The 21347-nt window shown below is 37.0% G+C and overlaps 1 protein-coding gene across 3 annotated transcripts in view; it reads left to right on the top strand.

Annotated features, from left to right (window-relative positions):
* The window catches only part of LOC121417334 (plastin-3-like), a 62176-nt gene extending 45365 nt beyond the window's left edge, over window positions 1-16811 (top strand). For all 3 annotated transcript variants that reach the window (XM_041611005.1, XM_041611006.1, XM_041611007.1), the window contains exons 8-15: window positions 157-278; window positions 1134-1208; window positions 2859-2985; window positions 6581-6669; window positions 7215-7404; window positions 8832-8941; window positions 13729-13881; window positions 16562-16811. In XM_041611005.1, coding sequence (XP_041466939.1) covers window positions 157-278; window positions 1134-1208; window positions 2859-2985; window positions 6581-6669; window positions 7215-7404; window positions 8832-8941; window positions 13729-13881; window positions 16562-16738 — 1043 coding nt within the window. In that variant the 3' untranslated portion in view covers window positions 16739-16811. The remainder of the gene's footprint in view (window positions 1-156; window positions 279-1133; window positions 1209-2858; window positions 2986-6580; window positions 6670-7214; window positions 7405-8831; window positions 8942-13728; window positions 13882-16561) is intronic.
* The last annotated feature ends 4536 nt before the right edge of the window (window positions 16812-21347 follow it).

The raw sequence follows: 21347 nt of genomic DNA, 5'->3' as shown, positions 1-21347 counted from the left end.
TGTGTTGCATATCATGTACACATCAGGATTTAAGAGCGATATAAGTCATACTTAAATCTTTGTGAAACACCCCCCAGGGCTCTTTTGAGGATTTATGGGGCAAAATCGCCCAGAACACCCATATAACTATTTTTTCCCCAAATCAATTAATTACAGGATCTACTCGCCGCATCAAAAACTTTTCCGAGGACATCAAGGATTCGGAGGTGTATTACTGCCTAATGAGACAGATAGCTCCCAAAGACATTGAACTAAGCTACACTCATATGAACAGACCGGTATGTATGAATAAAAATATTTGCTAAACGGCTGTGGAAAGATATGCGTAATTTCTGAAAAGAAAAATTAGTACGTGAGCATGCAATTCCATCAAATTTCCGGTATTTTCCTAGCAATGTTACAGGCACGATATTCTCCTGATTTAAATCGGAATTCTGATTTTCAAAATATTTATATAATATTGACTGGCCTTGAGGGGAACATCAAATATATTGCCAGCAAAAGAATCATATTGGCCCGAGTCTTTAGACGAGGGCAATATGGGGCTTTTAAGGGCAATATATTTGATGTTCCCCGAAAGAAGAGCCAGTCAATATTTTTATTATCATCCAAATCAGATATCTAGAGCAAAAATCGTGATAATGGTGATATTTCTTTTTAAAATAGTTGTCTTGTTAATATAAGGGTCTAGGCTCTGCACTTTACCATTATGACGTACTTGCAAGCGCTTGGATCCAGTGGTGTCTTTATTATGACGTATATTGTTGGCGCGCAGATCCTATGAAGCGTATCTCTTTATACGCATCCACAAATGCCCGGATGTGAGACCAGGGAAAATACAAAGGTATATTTTGCGTCGTCTCTGCATGCAAAGTAAATATGCGCAATGAGACCGAGGAAAATACAAATAATATACCTATCCCTTCCCGATATTTATGAATCTAGGGCAATACGGTTTTGTAAATGACCAGCTCAGATGTCTGATACGGGTGATAATTTTTATTATTTTTTGAATAATTTTCTATTCATTCATTTATAATAAGGATTTCGCACAACATAAATGTACAATTGTTATTAACTTTTTTTGTTAATTTGGTTTTCCTTGTTTGTGTCTTTCTTTTGTCAAATATCAGAGTATGGATTCTCGTGCCGAAGAGGTCCTTAACAATGCTGAACTTCTTGATTGCAGAGCATTTGTCACACCGAAGGTAGGTCACGGATGTTGTTTCATTGATATATGCTGCCGCACACACAACGTTGAGGCTACATGTACATGAAAAGTACTCCATTACACAACTAGCAGTATATGGGGCCACACTAACACATAAGAAACAACATGGCACATACATGTATGCACTCGCAGCCGAAAAAAGGTGTGGAACTCTGTGCATGCTCGACCTTTTGGAGTACGCTAAAGTGTTTCCGGTGACCCCTGGGTAGAGTGCATTGTCGCTCTATCCAGTTGTAGTCTCGCCCACCAGAGGTGAAGACGAGACTTAGGGATCCAAATGTCGTCCATCCGTCCGTCACAAACCTTATGAGAAATAACTCCACAACCGCAAGTCACTTTTAAACCAAACTTAGTTGGTAGATGGACTAGGGGGACCTGCATGATATGCTGCAGTCGAAGGTCACATGGTTAAGGTCAAAGGTCATTTTCAGGTCAACGTTAAACGTTTACATGCAAGACTCTTATGACACCTAACTCCGCAACCGCAAGTCACTTTTCAACCTAACTTGGATGGTAGATGGCCTTCGGAAACCTGCATGTCAGGCTGCAGTCGGAGGTCACATGGTCAGGTCTAAGGTCATTTTCAGGTCAACCTTAAAGTTTACATGCAAGACTCTCTTATGGCACCTAACTTCGCAACTGTAAGTCACTTTTAAACCAAACTTGGATGATAGATGGACTTTGGGGACCTGCATCTTATGCTGCTGCCGGAGGTCACATGTTAAGGCCAAAGGTCATTTTCAGGTCAACATTAAAGTTTACGTGCAAGACTCTTATGACAAGTGTTATTCCATCCCAGTCATTTCACAATGAAGTTTCGATACAATTCTGTTGCGTGCTCTCGCAAGTCACAATATTTCTGGTTATTTTCATAAGTGGCAGAGACACAAAATCGCTTTTGCCTTGTTATATATCAATGGTTTCATGTTCTAGAACATTGATTGTGATCAATTGCATTGATCACGATTAATTGCATTGATTATGATCAATTGCATTGACTACCATCAATTGCATCAACTACCATCAATTGCATCGACTACCATCAATTGCATCGACTACCATCAATTGCATCGACTACCATCAATTGCATCGACTACCATCGATTGCATCGACTACCATCGATTGCATCGACTACCATCGATTGCATCGACTACCATCGATTGCATCGACTACCATCGATTGCATCGACTACCATCAATTGCAGTGACTACCATCAATTGCATTGACTACCATGTAATGTACAATTAATCGCATAAAATCAAGTGTACATTCCATCCCTAACATTCGTGTTAAGGGGGCCCAGACGTGCCAAATGATTCTGGTAGAAAATGCTCTCATAAAATATTGCTATTTTTTTAATATTCAATGATTTTGTTATTTGTTGTCCGATTTTGATGAAATTTTCAACATTTTGCTCTGTGAATTTTACTCTATTCATTTAGATATAAATATTTTCAGCCCAGGGTACCACTTTACATGTAAATGAAAAATGGGTCCTTCTGCCTTCTTGTCAGGCACTCGGCAAATGAGAATGGAGAAGGTAAAATAAGAACATAAGTGTTTTATGGGAGAACAGTTCATGAAACGCGTAACCTGGCTAAATGATTGGTATTGTTTTTTTTTGTAGGATATTGTTTCTGGGAACTCCAAGCTGAATATGGCTTTCGTGGCTAATCTCTTCAACCACCACCACGGCCTGGTCCCCTCAGAGGAAATGGAGTATGAAAACGTTGAAGAAACGCGGGAGGAGAAAAGTAAGTCAGAATTATATTTTATTCATATACTTATATATTTTTCTACATCTGTGTTTCAGGTGATTTTTTTTGGTCTTCTTTCAATGTTCGTAATGTGCCTTGAATGCCCTCTACCTTCATATTTACGTCTATATGTGTATTATAATTGAATAAACCCAACCCATTCACAGACTTCGCCCTTATGTAGAATGTAGGCATATATATATATATATATATATATATATGTATTTATATATTTTTACGTATCTATTGACGTGACATGGCAATTTCGGCCTCCTAACAGCCCAAATCACCCCAGGGCCCTATCTTACAAAGAGTTACGATTGATCCAATCAATCATATCTTTATGGAAATGCATCAGTGTCATAATTTTTGTCTCGCCCACCAGAGGTGAGGGCGAAACTTAGGGATCCAAATGCAATGACTACCATCATCGTCGTCCGTCCGTCATAAACCTGTAAAGACACATAACTCCGCAACCGTAAGTTGCTTTTCAACCAAACTTGGATGGTAGATGGACTTGGGGGACCTGCATGTTATGCTGCAGTCTGAGGTCACATGGTAAGGTCAAAGGTCATTTTCAGGTCAACGTTAAAGTTTACATGCAAGACTCTCTTATGACACCTAACTCCGCAACCGTAAGTCGCTTTTCAACCAAACTTGGTTGGTAGATGGACTTGGGGGACCTGCATGTTATGCTGCAGTCGGAGGTCACATGGTAAGGTCAAAGGTCATTTTCAGGTCAACATTAAAGTTTATGTGCAAGGCTCTTATGACAAGTGTTATTCCAACCCAGTCATTTCACAATGAAGTTTCGATATAATTCTCTTGCATGCCCTCGCAAATCGCGATATTTCTGGTTATTTTCATAAGTGGGCGAGACACAAACTGTCTTTTGGCTTGTTCTCTACAAAGAATTCGCACAGTCTCCACAAAGAGAACCACTCTGAATCTTCAGGAGAAAGATAAATGTATGAATTTACATCATATCTATAAAATATTTTGAACAAATTTGCATTTTTGTCTCACCTGCGTAGCAGAGTGAGACTATAGGCGCCGCTTTTCCGACGGCGGCGGCGGCGGCGTCAACATCAAATCTTAACCTGAGGTTAAGTTTTTGAAATGACATCATAACTTAGAAAGTATATGGACCTAGTTCATGAAACTTGGACATAAGGTTAATCAAGTATTACTGAACATCCTGCTTGAGTTTTATGTCACATGACCAAGGTCAAAGGTCATTTAGGGTCAATGAACTTTGGCCGAATTGGGGGTATCTGTTGAATTCCCATCATAACTTTGAAAGTTTATGGATCTGATTCATGAAACTTGGACACAATAGTAAACAAGCATCACTGAACATTTTGTGCAAGTTTCAGGTCTCATGATTAAGGTCAAAGGTCATTTAGGGTCAATGAACTTTGGCCGAATGGGGGGTATCTGTTGAATAACCATCATGACTTTGAAAGTTTATTGGTCTAGTTCGTTAAACTTGGACATTAGAGTAATCAAATATCACTGAACATCCTGTGCGCATTTCAGGTCGCATGACCAAGGTCAAAGGTCAATGAAATTTGGCCGAATTGGGTGTATCTGTTAGATTACCATCATAACTTTGAAAGTTTATGGATCTGATTCATGAAACTTGGACATAAGAGTAATCAAGTATCACTGAACATACTGCGCGAGTTTCAGGTCGCATGATCAAGGTCAAAGGTCATGTAAGGTCAATGAACTTTGGCCATGTTGGGGTTTTGTTGAATAACCATCATATCTCTGTAAGTTTATTGGTCTAGTTCATAAAAAGTGGACATAAGAGTAACCATGTATCACTGAACATCTTGTGCGAGTTAGAGTAGTTTTCAAAGTCAGCACTGCTGCTATATTGAACCGCGTGATGCAGGTGAGACGGCCAGAGGCATTCCACTTGTTAGATGTTGATGTTGCTGGCCGTCCATAGATGTGATTAATCGGATGGATCGTAACTCTTTGTAAAACGGGGCCCTGAAATTCCCCCCAAATGCTTGTTTTAAGGCAACCATTGACCCTAAGATCTTTCACAAACATTATTCAATATTATTTAGAAAATCAATATACATGTAATGAAGGCTTGGCAGAATAGTGTTATTTGCTTTTGCTGCCATAATTGCTTGTTACCCGCTAAAGGTAGTCCAAAGAAATATAGCCCCGGAAATTCTGAAATTTCCTGAATGTAGAAAAAAGGAAAATCATGAAAATTATTTCATACTCTGCTGAGGGACATCGCTCTGAAGCAACATTGTCATATTCTTGGCACTGAGGGCGCCATAGTGTAACCAGTCCTTCCCATGGCTTGATTGGAATTGGAATTTTAAAGACCCTTGATTAATATTACAGGCTACAATTGACGATATCAATGTTATTACTGAAGTACACATCGGCTAAAACAATAGATGCATGCAGATAATTGTGTCACATTTCAGCATGCACTTTATGTGTGATGTCATTCTCCTGAAACAGTCTGTGTTGAATGAACATACATGTGCTGAATCATTTGCGGATTATATTTCATAATGGATACGATTCCACATGTAGAGTAACTACATGTATTGCCCACAAGGTACATTTCTTGCTAAATAAAATTGTATTAAGAAATCAGCCTAAACTGTAACATTCCTATAGACATTTTGAACTGTCTTCCTTTTGATTTTGAGATACGAGGTTTTATCAGCCAAGCTAAGATTTGTTGTTATATCTTGTAAATAACATCCATTTATAATATTGTTCATTCCAGTCCAGTAACCATTTGTTGTATTATTGTCTTTTAAATAACGTACCGTGATATGGTTTTAACAGCCAGCGACCATCTTTTGTATTGTCTTCTTGTAAATTTCATACCTAAATGTTTGAACAGCCAAGCTACCATTTGTTGTTTTGTCTTCCTTTAAAGTCACATACCATGATATGGCTTTGAAAGCCCAATGACCATTTGTTGTTTTGTCTTCTTGTAAATAATGTACCGTAATATTGTTTTAACGATTCCATGACATTTGCTCCGGCGATAATTGCTCCACTGCAAATTCCACACATGAATGGAATGACCAACTTCAACCCTGGATTTAACACTATACCCTATCCTGAAGTTAACCCTAAACATAACATAAAACCCTATTGCAATCCTAACCCTATGGCCCGTATTCTGATAGCAGGTTTAACTTAAACCCAGGTTTAAAGTTGTGGTTTAAGTATGGATAGCCAATTGTTACATAAATCACTAACAGTAGAGATAACATACTTCCGCTCATTCAGCTCTCAAATCATGCATAATTGTCCAGGAAGTATGAATAGATGATTGTCTTCACCATCGATGAATCAGGAAAGAGCACAGTAAACATAAGAAACATACAACTTAATAAAAATGTTGATACTCTTGGCTTCCCATACTTAAACCACAACTTTAAACCTGAGTTTAAGTCAAACCTGCTATCAGAATACGGGCCTATACCTTTACACGAAACAAACAAAGCCCAGGGCAATTGTCGCTGGAGCAAATGTTGTGTCGCCGGTTAGAACAGTCCAGTGACCATTTGTTGTTGTTTTATCTTTCGATAATTAGCATACCGTAACTGGATGAACAGTCTGAACGTGAAACCATATGTGAATCACCTTTACAGCGATCTGTCCAATGGTCTCGTCCTTTTAGAGGTCAGTGATGTCTGCAGTGAAGGGGTTGCATTCAGATGATGATGGTGATGATGATTGTGGTGTTGGTGATCATGATGAAGATGGTAGTGGTGATGGTGGTGATGATGATGACGATGAAGATGAAGATGATAAAATGATGATGATGGTGATGATGATGATGATGATCTTGATGATGAAGATGATGATGATGGTGATGATGAAGATGATGATGGCGATGATTATGAAGATGATGATGGTGATGAGGAGGAGGATGATGATGATGATGATGGTGATGGTGATGATGACAATGATGATGGTGATCAGGATGTTAATGATGATGCTGATGATGAAGTGGATGATGATGGTGAAGATGATGACATGGTAATGATGGTGGTAATAGTAATGATGGTGATGATGATAATTAGGATATTCGGTGGCATTGATTCTTATAATGATGATGGATGATTTTGATGATAATGAGTGATGATGATGACAATGTTATTATCATTATTACTATTATCATTGTTATCATTATTATTATTATCGCTACTATTCTTATTAATTAGCTGTTTGACATTGTCAACCCTGGTATCGTCAACTGGGAAAAGGTCAACAGACCTCCGTACAAGATGGCTGCTAAGATGAAGAAGATTGAGAACTGTAACTACTGCGTCGAGCTTGGACGCAAAATGAATTTCTCTCTTGTTGGAATCGGAGGGCAGGACATCTGTGATGGAACTGTCACCCTCACTCTCGGTAAGGCAAACAAAAAATTTGCTACGATCTGACCATTGTCAAACCTGCCAACTTTTATTTTATTCAAATTTGACCCCCAAATATCTGTCAGCCGACCCTGGTTTTCATTATTTTGCCCAGGTTTGTCTTATATTTACTGGCAAATGGCGTAGTAAAACATCATTCATGCCATGGTCCCATTATTGATTACCTTTGCTACACCAAGTACACACTTTAAATTCTTAAGTTGATATTATTGATGCGCCAAACGACCCTGATTTTCGTTATCTTGCCTACTTTTTCTCTAATGGCAAATAACTTGATATTATACAAATAATACACACCACTGACAGCAATATCAAGAATTACATGTATGAAACGTATCAGACATCTAAGCAGGGCAGGTTTACTATATTGTTGCCTGTTTATGACTGGGATAAAGTTGTCGGTCAATGAATTTCAATTTGTTTAACCACGGACAAATTTACTGCCCGCTCAGGAAAGTCAATGAGAAAATGCGTGTAAATGTAGCGGGCAATAATTAAGGCAGAGTTAACATCCGGGTATTCTACGCACTTTTGTATGCGACCTTAGACCGCGCAGTGCTATACGTCACATTGCTAATCAAGTTGAGACAACGCTAGATAATGCGTCCCCAGGCCGGGGAGGTGTCATTTCTATTACGTCACAATGGCAAAGTTCAGAGGCCCAGTCTGCTCAACATGACAAAATAGATTCCGATTCTTAAACTTTAAAGATTTTTGCTCTAGACGTCTGATTTGGTTAATAATAACAATATCGACTGGCCTGGGGGCAAAAGGACATATATCGCCTTCACTAAATTGATATCACCCTAGTCTACGATTTAGGCAATATATGTCGTATCGCCCTGAGGCCAGTCAATATTGCTTTTATTAACACGCACAAGGCACCTTTGGAACAGTTTTCACAAACCCGAAAAATAGCCTGATATTATATATATGTACACATCACTGAGGGCAATATTAAGAATTAACACACACAAGTTATTTTTGGAACAGTTCTTGTGCTTGAATTGGAATTGGAACAAAACTTCCTTGCGATGCCCCATTTTAGGCTGTTGAATTGACTTAATTTTGATTTGTTCCTTTTTTGTTTGTTTTTATTTTGTTTTGTCAAGCTGTTGTTATGGTCACTCGTCATTCAGCTGATCGCTGAACGAGCCATTGTGACGTAGTTTATGTTGAGTTAACCAGTTAGCCAGACAAAATACGCGTTTATATCATGTCTCCAAAATGCCTCATTCAGGTAATAATAAGAATTAACACACACAAGTTATTTTTGGAACAGTTCTTGTGCTTGATTTGGAATTGGAACAAAACTTCCTTGCGATGCCCCATTTTAGGCTGTTGAATTGACTTAATTTTGATTTGTTCCTTTTTTGTTTGTTTTTATTTTGTTTTGTCCAGCTGTTGTATGGCAGCTGTTGAGAGCCTATACACTGCGTATGCTACAGGAGATCAACCAGAGTGACAAGCCCCTTAGTGATCAACAGATCGTCAGCTGGGCAAATACAAAGGTAAATAGTCTGTAATAGTGCATGCTCTGGAGTTGGTTATAAGATATCATACAACGCCTACTTACCTTTGCACCTGTACAGTCCAAAATGTACTTTTGCGCGATCTTGACGTATTCAATTCATTGCGCTTGATGAATAAATGCAAGTGTATCCCATGTAGGGCTTACTGACTAAATGCACATTGCTTACTGCAGATCAGGGGAGCGTTTCATGAAAGGACTTGTTGGATGTTTTATCCGACAAGTCCCATTTTATCCGACAGTTACCATAGGAACAGTGCCTCTCAGCCAGTCAAATTCATGGAAAGATGTCAGATCTGACAAATTGTCGGATGTTAATGTTGATGAAACACTCCCATGTATATTCGAGGGATTGTGCTTTTTTTTTCTCAATCATCTTTCTCATTTCTCTAGATAAACATAGGGAACAATTGATAATTTTTTTGTCTCACCTGCGAAGCAAAGTGAGACTATTATAGGCGCCGCTTTTCCGACGGCGGCGGCGGCGTCAACATCAAATCTTAACCTGAGGTTAAGTTTTTGAAATGACGTCATAACTTAGATTGTATATGGACCTAGTTAATAAAACTTGGCCATAAGGTTAATCAAGTATTACTGAACATCCTACTAGAGTTTCATGTCACATGACCAAGGTCAAAGGTCATTTAGGGTCAATGAACTTAGACCATGTTGGAGGACTCAACATCGAAATCTTAACCTGAGGTTAAGTTTTTGAAATGTCATCATAACTTAGAAAATATATGGACCTAGTTCATGAAACTTGGACATAAGGTTAATCAAGTATCACTGAACATCCTGCATGAGTTTCACGTCACATGACCAAGCTCAAAGGTCATTTAGGGTCAATGAACTTTGGCCGAATTGGGGATATCTGTTGAATTCCCATCATAACTTTGAAAGTTTATGGATCTGATTCATGAAACTTAGACATAATAGTAATCAAGCATCACTGAAAATTTTGTGCAAGTTTCAGGTCTCATGATTAAGGTCAAAGGTCATTTAGGGTCAATGAACTTTGGCCGAATCGGGGGTATCTGTTGAATTACCATCATAACTTTGAAAGTTTATTGGTCTAGTTCGTTAAACTTGGACATTAGAGTAATCAAGTATCACTGAACATCCTGTGTGCGTTTCAGGTCACATGACCAAGGTCAATGAACTTTGGCCGAATTGGGTGTATCTGTTGAATTACCATCATAACTTTGAAAGTTTATGGATCTGATTCATGAAACTTGTACATAAGAGTAATCAAGTATCACTGAACATCCTGTTCGAGTTTCAGGTCACATGATCAAGGTCAAAGGTCATTTAGGGTCAATGAACTTTGGCCGAATTGGGGGTATCTGTTGAATTACCATCATAACTTTGAAAGTTTATTGGTCTAGTTCGTTAAACTTGGACATTAGAGTAATCAAGTATCACTGAACATCCTGTGCGTGTTTCAGGTCACATGACCAAGGTCAAAGGTCAATGAACTTTGGCCGAATTGGGTGTATCTGTTGAATAACCATCATATCTCTGTTAGTTTATTGGTCTAGTTCATAAAAAGTGGACATAAGAGTAACCATGTTTCACTGAACATCTTGTGCGAGTTAGAGTAGTATTCAAAGTCAGCACTGCTGCTATATTGAACCGCGTGATGCAGGTGAGACGGCCAGAGGCATTCCACTTGTTTATTTTTTACTTCCGAGGCATTGTCCAACAAAAATAGCGAATATTCGTGCAATGGCATGACATTTTGCATTCGATAAAAAGAACGAGACTATCCTTTCACCTCCTGCGAAATCCATCACACTCGGGCCTATTTGTATATTATTATTCATCTTTATATGGTCTTTTAGCAGTACATCAAAATGCATACTTTGGTCAGCATGGCTTGCCTGTGCAATATCAGAGCCTATTGCGCAATGCACTGAATTCTGACAAATTCCTCATGTGCTTTAAAGGTCAAGTCCACCTCAGAAAAATGTTGATTTGAATCAAAAGAGAAAAATCAGACAAGCACAATGCTGAAGATTTCATCAAAATCGGATGTAAAATAAGAAAGTTATGACATTTCAAAGTTTCACTTATTTTTAACAAAATAGATATATGAACGAGCCAGTTACATCCAAATGAGAGAGTTGATGATGTCACTCACTCACTATTTCTTTTGTTTTTTATTGTTTGAATTATACAATATTTCAATTTTTACGAATTTGACGATTAGGACCTCCTTGCCTGAAGCACAAAATGTTAAAATAATGGAATTCCACGTGATCAGGGAGGAATGAAACTTCATTTCACATGACAATGATGAGAAAATCAAAATATTTCATATTTCAAACAATAAAAAACAAAAGAAATAGTGAGTGAATGACATCATCGACTCTCTCATTTGGATGTAGCTGGCTCGTTCATATAACTGATTTTGAGAAATAAAGCGAAATTTTGAAATGTCATATCTTTCTTATTTGACATCCGATTTTGATGAAATTTTCAGTGTTATGCTTGTTGAATTTTTCTCTTTTTGTTCAAATCATGTTTTTGTTGGGGTGGACTTGTCCTTTAATAATGTTCAAACTTACCATGCAATATCATGCTTTATACAACACATACATAGATCCTCGTCAACTGATTGGATGAATGCGCATCACATGACATTCAGAGGAATCGGCTATAGCACGCCAAAACATGACACCCGCACAATAGTCGACTATTGCACACTCCTCCAAATGTGCCAGCGGGACAGTAGTCCACTATTGCATTCTCGAGCGAGGGAACCAGCAGTGCCATAAATCGCAAACTCAACGTACCATACCATGCTCTGTGCCTACCTGCATGCACGTACCTGCATCACCGCGCTGCATACACCACCACGCGCAGGTATACAATTCAGCAAAATGAAATTCTAAAGAAAGACCCGAGCTAGCCCTATTCTTTCTTTTCCTTGATTATTTGGACCAGGGAACCATACCCCACTTCCCTGGTTAAACTATGCGTACAAATAAGGTGTTGATTGAAACAAATCTACAATGTTCTGTCATTCGTTCGACCTTTCGAACATTACATTCGGTGCAAGTTTGAGCAGGCTTTTCAATGACGCAAAGCGGAGATAAATAGACTGCTCAAACTTGCACCGAATGTGATATTTTGAATGATGGCACTCATAAGAATTGATTATTTGTATGACACCGCATGGTTTAACAAATATTTTGGTACATTATATGTATCTAAAGTGCTTTTACAGAATTATTATTGCCCCGGTCATTGGATCCAGTTAGTCATTCCCGCACACAATGTATGCAGATCCTCCAGTCTACTGGGTAAAATGTGCATGCAACGATACTCTTGATAGGCCATTTCATTTAGCGAGTAATCTCTAGACTTTGTGTTGTGGGGCCCAGGTTAGCTTGATGTTGGGAAAACCTCAATAAACGGTAGTTTTAAAGATCCAGGAATTAATGATTTTCTGTGGATAGTCGATCTGGTAAACCTGATCCAGTAGTAATAATTTGAGAAGTTAAAAAGTCATAATATGATTTATCTTGCTTTTTCGGGGTAACTTGAGACGCAGGGAGAACCTCAATAAACAATAGTTTTAAAGATCCAGGAATTAATGATTTTCTGTGGATAGTCGATCTGGTAAACCTGATCCAGTAGTAATAATTTGAGAAGTTAAAAAGTCATAATATGATTTATCTTGCATTTTCGGGGTAGCTTGAGACGCAGGGAGAACCTCAATAAACAATAGTTTTAAAGATCCAGGAATTAATGATTTTCTGTGGATAGTCGATCTGGTAAACCTGATCCAGTAGTAAATAATTTGAGAAGTTAAAAAGTCATAATATGATTTATCTTGCATTTTCGGGGTAGCTTGAGACGCAGGGAGAACCTCAATAAACAGTAGTTTTAAAGATCCAGGAATCTGTGATTTTCTGTGGATAGTCGATCTGGTAAACCTGATCCAGTAGTAAATAATTTGAGAAGTTAAAAAGTCATAATATGATTTATCTTGCATTTTCGGGGTAACTTGAGACGCAGGGAGAACCTCAATAAACAATAGTTTTAAAGATCCAGGAATTAATGATTTTCTGTGGATAGTCAATCTGGTAAACCTGATCCAGTAGTAGTAATTTGAGAAGTTAAAAAGTCATATGATTTATCTTGCATTTTCGGGGTAGCTTGAGACGCAGGGAGAACCTCAATAAACAGTAGTTTTAAAGATCCAGGAATCGGTGATCATCTGTGGATAGTCGATCTGGTAAACCTGATCCAGTAGTAATAATTTGAGAAGTTAAAAAGTCATAATATGATTTATCTTGCATTTTCGGGGTAGCTTGAGACGCAGGGAGAACCTCAATAAACAGTAGTTTTAAAGATCCAGGAATCGGTGATTTTCTGTGGATAGTCGATCTGGTAAACCTGATCCAGTAGTAAATAATTTGAGACATATTGTGATTTATCTTGCATTTTCTAGTAAGCTTGAGATGCAGGGAAAACCTCGAGAATCAGATCCAAGAATCGCCGATTCTCTGCAGATACTTGATCTTAACCCATTTCATTAAAAGTTACTACAATCGCAATTATTGCTGCAACGTCAGTCGTCATTGGAAAAGCCAATCAAAAAACTGAATTTTCACTGTTATCAGGGTGGTTGATATTCCCCAAAAAAGTTGCTATCATATCAGCTCTTAATGAAACGAGGCCCCGGTAAACCGCTCCAATAATGAATCATTCAAGAGGTTAACAAGCCATATTTTGATTTATCTTGTGTTTTCTGGTTAGCTCGAAGAAGCAGGGAAATCCTCCAAGATCAATAGCTTCAAAGATCCACGAATCGCCGATTCCCTGCCTATACTGGACCTTGTGGATGCCATTAAGCCAAGCAGCGTCCGATATGATCTCTACATCGATCCACGGACAGGAGAAAATGGCGAGGTAAGATTGCTTAAAGAGAAACGCCAGTAGTTGCAGTAAACACTGATTTCATGAGAAAGTGTGTAAAACCAGGCTTAATTGTCAGTATTTCATCGAGGATGTAGATCTGGTACAGTCACATAGACTGAACTTTGTGAAGTCTTGAAATCTACAGTGAAACATATTCACACAGAAGATCCCCAACACAGATAAGCGCACGTGGGACAGTGTATAATCATTGCTCTGAATGTCGGGCCTGACGCTTGACCCGAATCCTGTGCTTATTTGCTGATTTCTCAGCAATTACACAATTTCTTCCAGAATCCTTTGGCATGTATGTTTTATTTATACAAACAGACACTTTGGTGATCATTTAATTGGATTCTGTACGAACTCATTTTGATATAGTTACCAAAACTGGCATTTACCTTTAATCTTAAAGGCCGTAGAGCCATTTCATGAAACTGTCTGTTTATTTAAGGGCGACTTCAGAAGACAAGTCCACCCCAATAAAAAACTCATTTGAATAAAATGAGAAAAATCCAACAAGCATAACACTGAAAATTTCATCAAAATCGGATGTAAAATAAGAAAGTTGTGACATTTAGAAGTTTCGCTTAATTTCACATAACAGTTATATGCACATCCTAGTCATTATGGAAATGATGAAACTGATGACGTCATCCACTCCCTATTTCTTTTGTTTTTCATTATATTAAATGTGATATTTTTCTCATTTTCTCATTGTCAAGTGAAACAAAGATTAGTTCCTCACTGAACATGTGTCATTAGCATTAAATGGTTCAGTCAAGCTGGTCATAATTGTCCAATCCGTAAAAAATGAAATATTTTTTAATTCAAACAATAAAAAAACAAAAGAATTAGTGAGGGACATCATCAAAAGTCTAATTTGCATGTCATTGAGTTGCTTATAACTGTTTTGTGAAAAATAAGCGAAACTTTAAAATGTCATTATTTTGTAATTTTACATCCGATTTTGATGGAATTTTCAGCATCATGCTTGTTTGATTTTTCTGTTTATACCAAAATCAAAATTTATCTGGGGTGGACTTGACCTTTCATTTTATGGCCAGGGGGCCATTTCATAAAACTGTTTGTAATTCAAGAGTGACTTTAAACATGACCGGGATCCTTTCTTATGGTAAATGATATTCCTATTGCGTGTTCATTGGAGATAATTTAGTGCGTAAGAAAGGATCACCAGTCGTTCTTATTGTCGCTCTTAACTTACTTTACGTACGAACAGCTTTATGAAACACCCACCTGGGGTCAGTTTCATAAAACTTGTTACAATAACAACTTTGCAATAACAGTTAAAAGCTACTGAAATCATTCTTTCTGATTGGCTGATGGAAAATTTGTTATAGAAATTGTGCATTTGTTACTATAACAAGTCTTTATGAAACAGAACCCAAGCCTGCCTTACAAAGAGTTACGATTGATCTGTTCAACCTCAACTGTACGGAAATCCAGCAATGTCATAATTCTTTCTACAAAAAGTGTGCACAATGTCCTTTGTAAACAAAGAGAAGCAATTGGAAATTCAAGAAAACGATGAATGCATGAATCTATAGCATATCTAGAAACTATTTATGGCAAACATCCATTTTAAATGATGATGTTGCTGGCCGTCCATAGTTGTGGTTGATCAGATCTTGCGCAACTCTTTGTAAGACGGGTCCCTGAATTCGCAATGGTGGTTTTGAGAACTGTGTGTTGAACTCATTATGTATTCATATTTCTTGCAGTGATTAATGTGCCATGTTTATTGAAAAATGTCTAATGAAGATGCATATTTTTTAGATATTTTTTAGTGCTAGTATATGAAAAAGGAAACAAAAATTGGGAACATAGAGTTCACACAATATGAAGGGGGGAAAACAAAGGTTGTTTTTTTCTAGTACGGGCAAACAATGATAAATTGCACTGACAAACAAAATAATGAATAGCGGAATATCCAGCTTCAAAAAAGTATGAAAGGGTAAAATTATGTGACAAAGTACATTTGGATTTATCATTTAATGGGATGCTCCGGGCTGAAAATAATATGATTTAAACAGGTAGAGAAAAATCAGACAAACAAAAGACTGAAAATTTTATCCAAATCGGAAAAGAAATAACAAAGTTCTGGCCTTTCAAAGATTTGCATTATTCCCGTGAAACAGTTCTATGTCTTCATGAATATTCAATGATGATGTCATACCCCCACTTGTTCTTTTGTATTTTATTATATAAAATTGTTTATTCAATTTTTTATACCAAGAACTGAAAAAAATTGGATTTACAACTGATTAAGTGCATTTGATATTCATTGCTGCAACTTATTCAATTATAAAGGAGACACATGATTCACACATGTATGAAAAAATGAAACAGTTTTGATTTCATGTAATAAAATAAAAGGAACGTGGGGGTGTAGCATCATCAGTCCACTTAATGAATATTCATGACGATGTGCATATAACTGTTTTCCGCAAAATATTTATAAACTTTATTTTTGCTATCCGATTTTGATGAAATTTTCAGCATTTTGCTCTGTGAATTTTACTCTATTTATTTAGATATAAATATTTTCACACCTGAGTACCCCTTTAAGCATATAATAATGTCATATTGAGGCTTGTTGCTATGGTTACAACATGGAAAATGTAATGAATGTTTTTTTTTTTTATCGCCACAGGAAAGGGATAGCATAAGAATGAAGAATGCACAGTACACCATCAGCATTGCTCGCAAACACGGCGCCATGGTCTATGCGCTCCCAGACGACATCGTCGAGGTCAACCCGAAGATGGTCATGACGATCTTCGCTTGCTTGATGGCGCTCGACCGAGCTATAACCAACAGATCTTCTTAATCATCATCAAAGCAACATAATCAATTTTCGTATCATCAATCATCAAGTCAATAGTATGAGACGTACATACAGGCGTGTAGTGAAAAAATCTATTTGTAAACTTTTTATTTGGCGCAGATGATCTGTTTTTATTTTTGGATGAATAAATGTGTTATGTTTTGTCATGAGATGTAAAATGGGGCTGTACTTATTTTTTTTATCATTGTTTTTTTGTTGATCAATGCTTGCATTCTTGAATGTAAAAATATATAATTTTGTTAAAGAAATCCCTGTGGGATATTTCTAGACATTCTCTGAATGAATCTCTGTTTGTAATGGTTTACAACATATGTATTTTTTTTTTATAAATATCACTTTGTATTTTTTTGTTCAGTACTGTTGTACACAATTCTTAGTTGATCTTTGCAAAATTAAGGTTCCCGGGATTTATGTGTAAACTGGTTCCAGTAGGAACATTTTTGTTGAATGCTTTGAACGCCAGGGCTGTTATCGTAATTATGGAAAGCCAGCAACGTCAACATCTAAAATACATGTTAGTTCAAAATATTTTCTTTATGGGTGAATTTGCTTTTGTTGAAAATTATTCGAATGTGATTTTCTGTCACCAAAATATCATATTCCATGAACTTAACCAAATAAGTATTTTATAGAGCCAGCTATGCCGGATTCATTACATTTTGTATAGTTGTATTACATTGTATTACATCATCAAATCGTTGATACCGGTATTCTATTTTTCGAAATGAGCAAGGCATTCCACTCCGAATCTGCAACATTAATTCCGCGTTCTTCCATGAATAAGAATTCCAATTACATTTAGAAAATATATGAAATGGGTACATAACACAATCGACCCCCCCCCCCTCATTGCCTGAATGATGTAAAAAAAAAATATAAATATATATACATATATGCTTATAATGTACTATTCTTTCCACTTCTTTCGTATGTAAATTGTAGGTTTTAATTTTCCGATTATTTTGGTTGTACATTTCTTTCTGTTTTCATTCTTTCACGCATGCAGGGTCACATGTACAATTCAGTTAAGAATCTTTAAAAGTTTTCACAAAATGTAGTCACAGTTGATATATATATTATATGTATGAAATGAACTAAATGTCTGTATCTGTTGTATCTCTGTTAGTTCTAGGTATTATATTCGAAGCTTGAAACAGGGGATGATTTGATATATTGCCCTTTTATTCAACATGGAAATCGATAATGAATAGTTTGGATAGTTCTATATCATAAAATATTAGATAGCCAAGACAGATAGCCGAGCGCGATTGGTCCATTACGCGTCACGTGATATGATCGAAATCAATGTATTTTCCCAGCCGGTCCACCTTCGATGAATATATTGACCAACCGGTCCATGAATATATTTTTCTACGTGTATGGCGCCCTCTTGTGGATTAGATGTTACCATGCATTATCGGCCTGCCTTGGGTCCTGGACCTGGTCTGGGCTCGAACTTGGATTTAGATCTAGGGCTAGGCCTAAACAAAGTTGATTTGAATAGAAAAGGATTAGAATAACGTTACTTATAGATCAAGATCTAACGTTAGATCTATACCAGTTCAATCAATCACTGTGAATATCTGCACGCATCGTTAGGCCTAACTTTATCTTCATCATTAGAGGCTATCTAATATAACAGATATTGACTGATGGGATGTGTAAAAAAAAAGCATTCTTTGGACCACCTAAAGGATTAATATTTTCCCTCGTGATCATATTTTCCCTCAGCGCTGCGCACTTCGGGAAAATATAACCCCTCGGGAAAATACAAATCCGGCGGTCCAAAGAATGTTTATATTACACACCCCATCAGTCAATATCTGTATATTATAAACCATCAATGAACTTGAATCTCCAGAGTAAGCATTCATGTCAGATAATGTAACTGTAAGGGATGATATAATTGTATGATGCCGTTTTGTACAATGTGGAAATTGATAATGACTAGTTTACATAGTTTTATATCATAGATTACAGACCAATTAACTTTTATTCCCCAAGGAAACTTTCATGTGCGATAATGTTACCAAAACTTGATCATGCAAAGGTGTTATTTTTTCTCATATTATATATTTGGGTTCAATATCATTCCATGTTGTGTTAGCACAATTTCATTTCCAGTGTATGATTAGGGCCAAATGTGTGGAGACAGAATGCTTAGGTGTTTGATAATAATGACCATTCTGCATTGTGATATTTGTGCCCCCCCCCCCTCCCTCCACGTCATATTGTACACTTGAAATAAATGATTATTCCATGTTAACAAGCTTATTTTCATAGTTATATTTGTGGCCAGACATGCCCTTGAAACCAACGCTGTTCATTCTTATTCGGTTCGCATAGGTTTGTTATCATTTCCTATGCCACATTATGTAATTTCGTTCATTGATCATTCCACGTAATTATTTTTTCTACCAGAGGTTGTGACCATTGTGAAGAGAGGATGCCTACTTGCCTTCTATGGAATACTCTGTTTTCAAAACCATTCCAAAGAAAACCGTTCTTTCATTAATAGTGAAATCCTGTATGTTTATCGGTTTGGTAAGGAGAAATGTTTTTTTTTTTTCTCTCTCTTTAGCATTGCACAAAATGTTTCTCTAAATACATGTTGTTGCACAATGAACACCATAAGAGGCTTCAATCAATTTTATTTTTTACGAAAATTAGAGAAAAGTGGGAAAATGTATCTCTATTTAAAAAAACAAGTCACATATGACTGATATGTACTGTTACATTCAATCACAAGCATTCTATATTTTGAAAAATCTGATTTTTGTGTCATTCCACGCTCATTTTGAGATGACTTTCTGAATATTCTCATTTTTTGGATGTTATTTAATACTCACTCCTTCGGAATATATCATTTCTTTCCAGTTCGTGAACAAATAATTCCTATACTGTCAGTTAGGAAAGTTGCGAGGTCTTGATGTATTTTGTGCAACCTCACCTCTACCTATCATAGTATTGTGTATACATACAACTAGTCTGTCTTGTACATAAATTGAGATGAGACCATAGTTTCTTCAATTCATTTTCTCAGTGATATGACTACACTGTCCTATGGGATGTGTCGTTTCTTTCCGATTTGTGAATAGAATCATTCCTATGTTGCGAGGTCTTAGTGCAACCTCACCTTTGCCGTCATAGTATCATTTGTACATGTTAACCAGTCCAACTCGTACGTAAACTGAGATGAGTCGCTAATTGTGTTATATTACCCAGATTTTGCGTCCATACAATGCCTCTATCAACCTGATCTTTCACTCAAAAATACTGGTTATTCTGTCTTTCGACCTTTTATATTGGTATCTGTGTGTCTTGTTTCTGTTATTAGATATTGTAAGGGAACTGCGAGCTGGGTGTGCAGAATTAGGGAGAGCGCTTTCACAAAACTTTTCAAATAGTTATGCATGGCTTCAATTGACTGGACTATGATATGCTACATGCGGTTTTCAGTATTTTCTGGAACTTTTATTTGTTCTAGATGAAAAAGCTGATGCCAACTGATCTGACTAACATTGATTTATTTTCCACTCAGTGATAAGAGGAAAATATATATCTTATTCTAGAGTTGCATTATTAATCACAATAAAAAGCAGATGTAAAGGAGCAATGTAGAGCTTTTCTTTCAAATTAGAGTGACTTTAAAAATGAAGCACAGTGTATGTTAATATGCCCTTAATTAACCTTTTCCTGCATAGTTTGATTTGAAACTATTCTAACAAGAAAATGATAAAAAGAAATTGGCTAACCGGATGGCACTTCATATGCAGTTATTCATAAAGTCATGTATAACTTTGAAACTTCCCGTATTTGCTAGGTGCATTGTAATGTTTATCCTAATGCGCTTTACAGTGGTTTGATGCACAGCTGTTTTCAAAGAGACAATCGTAAGTTACTCCAAAGTGTATGTCCAATGTTTTGCAGTTATACACAGGTGAAATTCTTTTAGGACATGAAGTAGTGGTGTATTTAAAATCTCAAGATTTTTCAATCAGGTACTTGGATATGCGATAGGCTCCAAGTCCTTCTGTTATCCATATTGAGTGTTATGTACAGGGCATCGTAACCTAAAGCTTAGCAATCGATCGTAGGTTTGATTTGTACAAATGATTGCATTGATTATTGTGTATGATCAGTCGTGGAAGTCAGCACCACGATCGATCGCTAGGACGTGTGTTACGTGGCTCGTATTAGAATCATGTACCTACAATTATAAGGAGTGTATTTAAGGTGTATGGGTGTAGACACATGCTATATTGAATAAACTGTGTACTGATTACTGAAGCAGTGGGTTATAGGGTTTAAGTGGTAGATGCATTTTATATTTTTCCCCAGTTATAGCTAGGTGTACGCCAATCAGCTTATTGTGGATGTCAAGGGGCTTTCACAATCGCTCTTGCGATCGTTTGCGATCATTTGGTCACAATATATGTTGCACGCAATCGCAACGGTTGTAAGCAGTCGCACCACCAATTGTGAAAGGGGCTTAAGCAGTAGCAATATGCATGGAATTACATATCAAGTTTATAGAGTCATGGAAAATTGATTTCTGTTTCAATGTACATGTTAATCCTAACGCACATAT

The sequence above is a fragment of the Lytechinus variegatus genome, chromosome 6 (genome assembly GCF_018143015.1).
Source record: "Lytechinus variegatus isolate NC3 chromosome 6, Lvar_3.0, whole genome shotgun sequence".
NCBI classification, from domain to species: Eukaryota; Metazoa; Echinodermata; class Echinoidea; order Temnopleuroida; family Toxopneustidae; genus Lytechinus; species Lytechinus variegatus.
The sequence above is the reverse complement of the archived record's forward strand: the minus strand, read 5'-3'. Positions and strand labels throughout refer to the sequence as shown.